The sequence below is a fragment of the Buteo buteo genome, chromosome Z (genome assembly GCF_964188355.1).
Source record: "Buteo buteo chromosome Z, bButBut1.hap1.1, whole genome shotgun sequence".
NCBI lineage: Eukaryota > Metazoa > Chordata > Aves > Accipitriformes > Accipitridae > Buteo > Buteo buteo.
In genome coordinates this window covers 24,007,824-24,019,402 of record NC_134204.1, presented here as the reverse complement: position 1 = coordinate 24,019,402, position 11,579 = coordinate 24,007,824, and the positions used below count along the sequence as shown (strand labels likewise).

Sequence of the window (11,579 nt, the reverse complement as noted above, 5' to 3'; positions counted from 1 at the left end):
GTGCGGCGGCGGGGGAGCGCATGCGCTTATCGGGGAGCCGGGGGGGGAGGGGTGGCGGCGCCCACCATCTCCTCCTCCATCCTCCTCCTCCATCCTCCTCCTCCATCCTCCTCCTCCTCCTTCCTGCCGGTGGCTGCTCTGCTCCGCCCTCCCCAAGATGGCGGCCCTAGGTGTAAACAAGGTCGGGGCTGGCGCCGGGCTGGACGGCAGTCGGGGGTCCGGTGGCGGCGGCCGCGGCCCGGCTGGCGCCGCAGTGAAGGTGGGACGGGCTGCTCGGCCCTTCGCGCCGCCCGGCTCGGCCGCCTCCTGCGGCAGGGCAGGCTGTGGCGGCCGGGGGTTGCGCCGTCGCTGCCCCGTCTGAGGGTTAGGGGTAGCGCGGGAGCGAGGGGGGCTCCGGGACGGGAGGCGTCCCCTGAGGTGGCGGGGAGCTTCCGAAGCCCTTTCCCCGCCTCGTCCGCGCTGAGCCGGTCTGCTGCGCGGTGCCTCGGAGGGAGCGGGCTGCGAGGCGGCAGGCCTCTGTGTGAGGGGGAGGGCGACTGGTGACTGCCTCACAGCGGGGAGCCGTCTCGGAGAAATCGTAACGCCTGGGCTGCCCGAGGTGGTTAGCTGACGCTATTGTCTTACGGATTGTCGGGAGTTGGTTTTTTGGGTTTTGGGTTTTTTTTTTTTTGTTTGGTTGGGGGTTTTTTCCCCCTAAATGACGGTCAATTTCGCTTTTTATTGGCGGTTTAAGGTGTTCTGGTCCCGTACTGTTTGTTCCTGCTACATCGGTGCTGCGTTTGTAGCTTCGTAAATGGCTACCTTGGTATGACTGACATTATTATGTGCGTCACCTATGAATGGAAACTTTCTCCGCCGGCTGATAGTCTGCTTTGGCAGGGTCTTGCCCTCCGTTTCCTTTTCCTGCAAGGACGTTTCTGTGTACTTAGTTGTGCTGCTTGACCAGCGGGCTTTTTGTGTGGCGGTGCATTAAACGAAGTGGGCAAGAACTAGTGGTGATCAGGTGGGATGCTGAAGAGTTAAAATGTTCTGTTCGTGTCTATTTATTTATTTTTTAAGTATCATTTGTATGATCATTATTTGTGTGTACAAAGCAAAATTAATGACTCAGCCTATCTGCTGTGATTGCAGGAACTTCTGTAAAATAAACTGCGTCACATGGGTTACTGTATGAAGTTTTGCTTTTTTTTATCAGCTCCAAACCAAATATAGTCTCTTTAAATTACAGGTTCTTGAGTGTGGTGTCTGTGAAGATGTATTTTCTTTGCAAGGTGACAAAGTTCCCCGGCTGCTTTTGTGTGGCCATACTGTCTGCCATGACTGTCTTACCCGGCTTCCCCTTCATGGCAGAGCAGTTCGTTGTCCTTTTGATCGACAAGTTACTGAACTAGGTAAGAAAATATAAGTCTGAAGTTCTTAAAACCTGTCAGCCAAGGATATCTAGAAGATAATGCTAGGTAATAGATTCTTAATGCTCCACTTAGTGATAATATTTCTGAGTTATGAATGTGCAGTGTTCCTTTTCATTCAGAGAAGCTCATAGCATTGTTAAGCACTAGTAAAATAGGTGTCTTAGAAAAAGAAGGTCAAGATTTTAACTTCTTGAACCTGGGCTTGCAAGCGTTATACCTTGAAGTCTCTTTGAACACCTATATTTACAAAGGGACTACTCTATTTTAAATTAGTGTCTAAGGGTTCCTGCATGGGTATTCGTTTCCTGTTGTCCTGAACACTAAATAGACCATGCAATTAAATAGGTAGTTTCTTTGACAAACAGATTTATCTGGATTCATGATGAAGTGATTTAGAGGGAAGTGTCAGTGATAACAAACATGTTTTTTACAATGTAAAGTAATTCTGTATATGCACTAACTGACAGTGGCAGGCTGTCAATAGGAATTCCCTTACTGTATGATTGTCTGCAGACAGTATTTGAAAGGATAAGATACAGCTTTTATCCAACAGTGGAAATTTATTTTAGGCAAAAGATGACACTTGCTTATAATTTCTTCAGAACAGGACTTGCCTATTTAACATAGGGTTACGGAGGACATGAGTTATCAGAAGAATTTGTACCGAGAAGAACTGGTTAATAGAACTGGCTCCAGCAGTTCTGAATAGCATGGGGGGTAGGGGGAAGCTGTTAGAAGGAGGGGAATCCTCAGAGAAGGAGACCTCTAATCTGGTAATCCCTGAAAGAAATGTTTAAATATCAAATTCGCTTGAATAATAATTTACTTTGCAGGAGGAGAATCTGCTAGATTGTAGACCAAACTGAGAGGAATAGTGAGGCATTCTGTGGGATGCTTTCACGGAAATCGGAGTCAGGAAAAGAAATTCCAGTCTCATATGAAAGAGGGGTTTGTTTTCGGGGGGGAGGGAAGTAGTAATTATGAGTGTCATGAATGATTGCCAATCTAGAAGATGTGGTTAAAAGAGTCACAATTTGTTTTACTTCTTATCTATGACTGTACAGCTGCACAACATTTCTTAAGGTATGCTTTTAAGGGAGGGAATGTTAGAGCACAAGACACACTCCTGCTGTTGTGAAGTATTTCTGTCCAAGACCACTGCTTGTATCTTGTAGAGTAAAAGTAGCATTTTTGTTATGATAGGAGTGCTGGTTTTGACTGGGATAGAGTTAATTTTCTTTATGTTAGCTAGTATGGGGCTATGTTTTGGATTTGTGCTGGAAACAGGGTTGATAACACAGGGATGTTTTAGTTACTGCTGAGCAGTGCTTACAGAGTCAAGGCCTTTTCTGCTTCTCACCCCACCCCACTAGCCAGGAGGCTGGGGGGGCACAAGAAGTTGGGAGGGGTCACAGCTGGGACAGCTGACCCCAACTGACCAAAGGGATGTTCCAGACCATATGAAGTCATGCTCAGTATATAAACAGGGGGGATTGCTGCTTGGGAACTAGCTGGGCATCATTTGGTGACTGGTGAGCAACTGCACTGTGCATCACTTGTTTTGTATATTCTAATCCTATTATTATTATTATTGTCACTTTATTATTGTTATTATTATTACTATTAGTTTCTTCCTTTCTGTTCTATTAAACTGTTCTTTTCTCAACCCACGAGTTTTTACTTTTTTTCCCGCCAATTCTCTCTCCCATCCCACTGCGGGGGCGGGGGGGGCAGTGAGTGAGCAGCTGCATGATGCTTAATTGTTGGCTGGGGTTAAACCATGACAATAGGGAACTTGTCACTTCTTATTTTTTACTGTGCGTTTTTTTCCCAGGCATCTGAAAGTATTCTCTCATAATTTTGGGGGGCTTTCAGGTTTAACAAAACAAAGCTTTATAAAAACATTTAAAGTTTTTTCATCTTACATAATACTTAGGAGCTTTTGATGAAACACAGTGAAACGTTATTAGACTTGTAAGGCTCTTACAGATAGGAAGAGGGAAGAAAAGCTTCAGCTTTTGTCTCTAGGATAGTAGACTTGCATCCTACTCTCTATTACTAGAAAGAAGGATGATATGCTGTGACCAGCAGTGGCTCAAAAAACCAACAGGTAGAAAGTTTTAGAAAAACAGCTTGAAAGTAAAAAGACTTGTGTGAATAAAAATGCTCTGCCTGGTGATTTGGGGCAGAAGAGGGTCATAGCCGCTTTTAGTCTTACCAGGTCCATAAGAACTGTCTTAAGAGATCTTACTGCTTCCAGCATGTAAAAATGGAGTGTTTGGAGAGCAGCTTATAATGACACCTCTTTGAGGTGTCTGTGCATTTGTTGTCTTGCTCTAATCACCTCGTAGTTACTGGTGTTGGTTAAATGTGCTGTGCTTGTAGATACTGTTTCCTTCTGAGAGCTCATGAGTGGTGCTGGGGGGGAGGCGTAGCAACTCCGGGCCCAGTGAATTTCTCATCCTTCCTTCCATTTGAGGGCATATGAGAAACAAGCTCCATTTTCACCCATTTCTGCAATTGCTATTCTGCTGCTTAATGGAGTAGTCTCAGGAAACCCTTTAGCATCTAAATCTAGGTTATAGGGTTGCTGCCAAGAGAAAGGTCTGTTGAAAGAAAAGCTGTATAATCAGAGTGTAAAGCTACCTATGTTGAGTAAAGATCCTTGGTCAGTAACTGTGGATTTTATGGATGCTTTAGTTGGTCATTTAACCTATACGGTTCAGCAGATAGACTTGCTTGTTTTCCTTTGCTCTTTATAAATCACTTAATCCTATATTCCCAAGGAATCTTGGGATCTATATATGTATAGATATAGCTGTACTTCCTCCCTTCTGAAGTGGACACTAGGTTTAAATTTACTGGCCTGTCTCTTCTCTATATGTATAACTATATGGGAAGGCAGGTTTAGAAGTACTTTGTCAATCAGGACTTCTGGAAATACGGAGTCTGCAAGTGAAAAATGACAACATGTTGTTTACATGCTTAGCAAAATATTCTAACAGTTCGTAAAATCTTTATGAGAGAAAATATTTAGTAATGAACTGGTAGCACTAAAGCCTGCCCAAACTGTATTACTTTGCAAGTAGACTAAACATGGATTTGGTGGGGGGGAATGGGGGGTGAGAGTTCTTTAATGAAGTTGCCAATGATGAATCTTCTAGTGGAGAATTTTAAGTGGGTATGTACATATTAAAGGTATGTGAGCTGTCTAGTGGTTATCTTCAACTGGATTAACGTTCTTTAACCAAAAAGAAGTAATGGAAAAGCTTTTTCAATTTTCAAAATTTTGAAGCCATACGTTCTGGAGATTATGTTAACTCAAGCAATATATTTAGGGAAAAATGTATAAAATGGTCTTTGTAGAAGAAGAGACTCCCCTTAAAGCCTTTTCCCTTCAAGTACCTTGATTTGAGAGAAGAGGTGAATAATTTCTTGCAAACTGCTTTCTCTCTTCTTCCTGCATTGGATTAGTGGGTTGTTTGTTTTTTTTTTTGAATACATGGACCAGGGAATGGTTGGGAAGGATGTCCTTGTGTAACAGCTTTGGAGGCTCTGGCTTTTGAACTGTGCAGTTCTGCTAAGAAAGCCCTTAACAGTTTATGGCTCAGGTGAACTCTCCCTAGCATCATCACATTACAGGGCTGAAACTATTCTCTGTCATTAAAACTTGTTGAACTGATGTATGCAGGTGTTGACATCCTTCGTGGAATCCATCCCATTGGTATTGTTTACATGTCTATATTCTTTTGCTAGTGTTTGAGTGCTAAGATAAAACTTCAAAACATTATGCAAGAAAATGTAGCTATAACATAATATTCTATTGGCTTTGTTCTGACATTTAGACAAAAGTTGCTCCTTTATTCCTTGTATTATTTATAATCCTTCTGCAGACAAGGTTCATGCTTTTGAAAATGACATTAGTATTGTTGGCTGGCGTCAGTCTTAGTATCTTCACCCTGTCACTATCTCATTCCTGGCTGACACACTTCCTGCTATTCATGTTTTATTCTTCTGAGAAGAGACGGTCAGATTGTGTAGTGGTTTTGTAATGGGCACAAACATCCCTTGTAGGCAGAAGGATGAGATCACTAGACTCTTTTACACTTGTGACCAAAGCAGAATGTGAGCTAAAGTCCTAGAGATTAAATAGACGTATTTACACGACTCATCTTTTTTTTTTTTAATATAAAATAAGCATTTGATCAGATGTGTTGAAAACGTGTATGTTGAGTATGTAGTAATTCTATGTTTAGTGTGAAAAGAAGCAAAGTGGCTTTTTGTCAAATACGTAAACTGCATAGTAGATACCAGTGAAATGAGACATGGCTTTCTGTATGATAATCCATGTTTTATAGGGTGCTTACTGGTTATAAATTCTGTTTTAGTAGATTAATAGTTGATATGTAAGCTTTGCCTGTTTTTTCTATTTGTGTCCAAGACAGTGCACTGAGAATGTCTAACATGTATTAGCAAATCTCAGGAGGTATAATAAAAAAAATAAAGAAGGACTGTAAAAGCAGTGTAACTTTGTTTCTCCTGGCAGCTTTAAGTTACGAACCAGAAAATAAACACAGTATGGCTACAATTGTATCTTTTCTGTTGGTTACATATCAGTAAATTAGTTCTGCTTTGACTTTTCTGGCTTGGCTTTCTCACCCTGCTAGACATGGGACAGAACCAACCTGGTTAAAATCAGTTACGAGAATGTAATCTGAGGAGACTACTTCTTATTTTGATTGGTTTGAGTTTTTTTGGTTTTGTTTTTTTTTAATAAACATATTTAAACCTGTGAAAGAAACTACTTTTGTAAGAAACTCTAAGACTGAACAGCTTCTTTCTCTCTGAGCCTTATCCAACGTTTGCTTAAAGGCTAAGACAATATTTGCTTAAAGGCTAATTTGCTATAATCGATTTCATAAGTAGGTTTATCCTTTTGGTGCATGTACATCCATATACACTCTGTTGTTAATGGATATCTGAATTAGTGGCTTAATCTGGAGATATAAGGTCCACATTAGTATCAGCAGTCATTATATCGGTGTGTTGTTAATGTGAGTATTTTATATACTGTAGTAATTGAAGGTTATGCACAGCCAATTTGCTACAGGACAGTAGCAACTGTTCTAAACTGTTCTAAACACTGTAGAAGAGAACCATCTAGCCACTTTCCTGTGCTTTGCTTTCTGGGAGTTAGTGTGTAAAAATCTGTCTAGGTACAGTGTCAGCAAATCCAGACTGTTTACAAACTGTTTTGACATAATTTAGATTCTGAAAGTGGATATTGCATGGGATGTGACTCTTCCTTGCTCTGTGTTATGAAAAACACTACGATCCTGCTAGGAGTGCTAGATCTAAAAAATAACTAAGCTCTGAACTCAGAATATATCAAGGCAGATGACTGTGCTGGTGCTAACTGTAATTCTGGAGTCCCAGAACTTAACTTCTGTAAACTCCATCAAGATCTGTGGCAAACAAAAGTTAAAACACTTCTTTTTTTGTTCGCAATTTATTTTGTGGAGTGCACTGAGCTTAGGGTGTTGGTAATGCTTTCTGTACCAGAGAAGGCTTCCACCATGGAACTGATAACTGAAGAGACCACTGACATGCCCTTTCTTTATATCTAACTTCAAAGTTACTAACCAGTACTTTGATAGGCCCATTTGCAGAAAGAGCAGATGTGCTAAAATGAATGGTCTTTTACTGGTAAGCATTTTTTTTAAAGATACTCAATGGTTTCTTTGTACCAGCTGAGGGTGTTGGAGAGGAGAACAGCTTATATATGCTCCCATTTAGAGCTGTAGGAAAACAGTATTCATCCATTTATCTGTTCTCTGAACTCTGCCTTTTATCTGTGAGGCACATAACTTGTGTTTTGAGTTTGGCCACTGAGAATATTATGGTTGATGGTTTAAACTGTGGGAGGAAATGCCTAGGAAAGAAAGTTTCACGTAGCAAAACTGGAAGCTGCACAAAGCAATAAGGTATACAGCGTGGATATGTTGGTTCCTGTTCACATCCCTCTTCAGAGGTACCATAGCATTGTTGCCCTCACTTTGGCCAGATGTTGTGTGCACCTCATGAAACTACTTGGTCTGCTCCCCTTGATGGGAAAACAGTCAACATGTGAGCATACGTCTTCCACGTAATTGTGCCTAGCTGTGTAATGTGGGTCTGCTCTTTGAAACAGTACTGCAGGGAAAATATTGTCAGGTAGTAAAAAGCACTTGCATGTATTTCAAACAAGTTTTGAAGTCTTAAGATTGAAAGCCAGTCTCATTTTTCTTGTTTCATAGCTCTTGAAGTAAAAGAGAATGTTGTATTTTAACCCCGGTGGGCAGCTTAGCCCCACACAGCCATTCATTCACTCTTGAGCAGTGGGACAGGAGAGGATTGCAAAGGCAAAAGTGGGTTGAGATAAAGACAGTTTAATAGGTAAAACAAAAGCTGTGCACACAAGCAAAGCAGAATAAAGAAATCATTCACTGCTTCCCACTGGCAGGCAGGTGTTTAGCCATTTCCAGGAAAGCAGGGCTCCATCATCTGTGGTGGTTACTTGGGAAGACAGATGCCATAACTCTGAATGTCACCCCCCACTTCCTCCTTCTTCATGCCAGCTTTTGTTTCTGAGCATGATCTTACATGGTATGGAATACCCCTGTGGTCAGTTGGGGTCAGCTGTCCCTGCTGTGTCCCTTCCCAACTTCTCATGCAACCCCAGCCTCCTCGCTGGTGCGGCAGCATGAGAAACAGAAAAGGGCCTTGACTCTGTGTAAGCACTGCTCAGCGATAGCTAAAATACAGGTGTGATATCATCACTGTTTTGGTCACAAGTCCAAAACATAGTCCCATACCAGCTACTATGAAGAAAATTAAGTAAATCCCAGCCAAAACCAGTACAGAGAATAATTCTTAACAAGCTGAAGCTGGAGACATGAGAACTTGCAGATCCATTTGTTATTTGATTGGGTTTTTTTTGCTTTTGTGTACACTTCCTTACAAACAATATTGTAACATACCTAGCTCTTAAAAGCATTGCGTTTTAGGCAGTGAGTGTATTTGAACAGTGTTTATGTAGTTCTACAAAGAGCCTTTATAGCAGTATATAATCTCTGTCTGCTGCAAATCCAGACTCCTGTGGGAGCTGAAGATCCATATTCTTAGAACCATGAAAATGCTGATTATTCTCTGACTATGTGTACCAAGCTGAGGAGCAGTGAAACATGAGTATTTGGGATGGGTACTTTGTTTTGCTGGTTCTCATAACTGCCTGCTACTAATAGTAGTTGGTGTCTGTTCATTTGAAACAGCACTTTCACTCTAATGATACATCAAAATCTATGGAGTGTTTGATAAATCTCAGTATTGAAGGAAGAAGCCTTAATGTCTGTATAGGATCACTGGGATGACATCTGAATTCCAGAAGGATGCAGAGGGCATACGCCTACCAGACAATCACAGGGCAGCATAGTTTAGGAGTTATGAAATTACACTCAGCAGAACCAGACAACTCAAGTAGCCTGGGCTTTCTCTTTGGGAAAACACATGGGATACAGTTTCTGTGAGTTCATGTCAGATGCAGACTTCTGTCAGACACCAGATATGTGGACTGAAAATGTCAAGAGTTTTTAGGCATCATCTGGAACCAGCCTCAGGCTCCAGTTGTTGTTCTGCTAGTCTTTGCATCTGGATTATGAGAGGCAGCCCAACTTATTTCCAGATCTGGCATTGTTTTCTAAAGTTGTGTTTTCCAGATCATGCTTGAAGCGCAGTGTAAATCGAATAAAGCAGTTACTTGAATCTAATAAAGAAATGTAGTATGTATTATTTTTTTACAGTGAATAGCAGAGGTTCATTAAAAGTTTGGCTCATTCTTAGATAGGTATGTTTGCATGAGGTATGAAACAAATATCTGAATTACAAAAGCAGCATGCATATGCAGTTTTGTCCAGATAGTGGTGTCCCGCACTCTAAAAAATAACTGCAGCAACCTTTTCTTGTTTTACAAACACAGTTCAAAAGTTCCATCATAAAATAGAGGAGTCAATTTCAGGTCCTGCAGATTCTGTTTAAATAGAAGGTAGCATTTCCAGGCAGCTTCTTAGCTACATAAATGTGCATCTGTCACTACCCTGGATACTACAAGTAATGTTGTGCATTCCATCATTCTACTCAAAGGTAGCAATGCCCCCCATTTCTTTTCCTGAAGTTAGTAGCTTCTGTACACTTATGTAAACATCTGACAAAGAGATAAGGGCAATGTTATGTGACGAAACTAACATCCACAACTTGCCTTCCTTTCAGTGCACCAAAGAAGTGCTCTGTTAGTATTCAGCAGTCATGTTGGATGTAGTATATAATTTCTTGAGCTTCTCTTTGTTCTCAGATATATTATTTCAAGAACTGGTAAAAATAATGTTACAAGATCATAGACACTCATGGGTTAACTCTGTTATTTGTTAGGAAAACAGGATGTTTCAAGGTTTTAATGAGGTTTGGTTTAATTATCTGTGTTCTACCAATTTTGGCAAACTGATTGTCATTAAATCCCTGTGACTACAGCAGAAGAGCTCATCATAGCATTGAGGCTGGAAGAAGAGCACATACATTTCTTTACTTGTCCCTTCCAAATTAGGAATTGTTAGCAAGTAATTAGACCCTCTACCTGGATTGGCATGTACTGATACTATATATGAACAGCCTTGTTAGCGTCAATTAGGAGTTAAACTGATTCTAAACTGTGCAGTAATAAAGGTTGAGTTTGGGCAGTAAACAACTTCAAAAGTTGATCTGCCCCCAGTTTTGAAGAAGAAAAGAAACGCAAACGTACACACTGAAGTGACACTTGTTCTGGAAATTCATAGTGAACTCAACACTAAACTCCATTGAAAACACCTCTCTATTCTCAGATTGGCCATCTGTAATTGGTCATTGCTGATTTCCAAAGGCATATAGTTGTGATTCAGCAATGGTAGTCAGCCTATCGCAGTTAATCAAATACAGTTTTCTAGATGCTCTATAGTGAGGAGAACCTCAGATTCTGTGTACTCAGGCCCTGAAAATGGCAAACATCCCATTTGAGGAACGTCTAATAGCATACTACTAAAATACGTTTTTTTTCTTTTATATGTAACAACTCTGCTGAGAGGTTTCTGCTATGTGCTAGGTGCTTTCTGCATTAGATGTAAACCACTTTTTAAGAGCTGTCTCTTAAGAGCACAGGAGCAAGCAATTCCAAAGTGTTGGAAGTCAAGCAAGCAGGGCGGAAGGCCAGCTTGGCTGAGCAGGTATCTTCTTCTAGAACTTAGGCAGAAAAGGAAGGTGTACGGACATTGGAAGCAAGGACAGGTGACACAGGAGGACTACAGAGATGCTGTTTATCACTATAGGGAGAAAATTCATGTGGCCAAAGCTTGATTAGAGTTCAAGCTGGCCAGCACTGTGAAGGACAACTTAAATAAGTTAACAGCATAAGGAGGATCAGAGATAACATTGGTCCATTGCTTGTTGTGATCAGATGTAGACAAAGCAGAAAGGTTTAATTCTGGCATAATCCTGGTTATGCGTACAAACTGGGGGATGAGAGGCTGGAGAGCAGCCCTGCAGAAAGAGATCTGGGGGTTTGGGTTGATGGCAAGTGGAACATGAGTCACCAGTGTGCCCCGGCAGCCAAAAGGGCCAACCGTGTCCTGGGGTGCATCAAGCACAGCACAGCTAGCAGGTCAAGGGAGGTGACTGTCCCACTCTACACTGCACTGGTGCGGCCCCACCTTGAGTACTGTGTGCAGTTTGGGGTGTCTCTATAAGAAAGACATCAAACTGTTAGAGCGTGTCTAGAGGAGGGTGACCAAGATGGTGAAAAGTCTCAAGGGCAAGACTTAGGAGGAACAGCAGACGTCACTTGTCTTGTTCATCTTGGAGAAGAGAAGGCTGAGGGGTGACCCCATCGCAGCCTACAGCTTCCTTACGGGGGGCAGCGGAGGGGGAGGTGCTGATCTCCACCTCTCTGGTGACCAGCGATAGGACACGGGGAGATGGAAGGAAGCTGCGTCAGGGGAAGTTCAGATGGGACAGGTTCTTCACTGAGAGGGTGGTTGCTCACTGGGACAGGCTCCCCAGGGAAGTGGTCATGGCACCAAACCTATCAGGGTTCAGTCAGCATCTGGA

At 41.9% G+C, this 11,579-nt stretch overlaps 1 protein-coding gene across 2 annotated transcripts in view; it reads left to right on the top strand.

Moving 5' to 3' along the window:
• The first annotated feature begins 36 nt into the window (after positions 1-36).
• TRIM23 (tripartite motif containing 23) overlaps positions 37-11,579 on the top strand; it is a 28,612-nt gene continuing 17,069 nt past the window's right edge. Inside the window, exons 1-2 of one of the 2 annotated variants that reach the window (XM_075021623.1) lie at positions 37-181; positions 1,229-1,391. In XM_075021623.1, the coding sequence (XP_074877724.1) occupies positions 158-181; positions 1,229-1,391 (187 nt within the window). In that variant the 5' untranslated portion in view covers positions 37-157. Of the gene's footprint in view, positions 260-1,228; positions 1,392-11,579 lie in introns of both variants that reach the window. The other variant, XM_075021622.1, reaches the window with a different exon arrangement.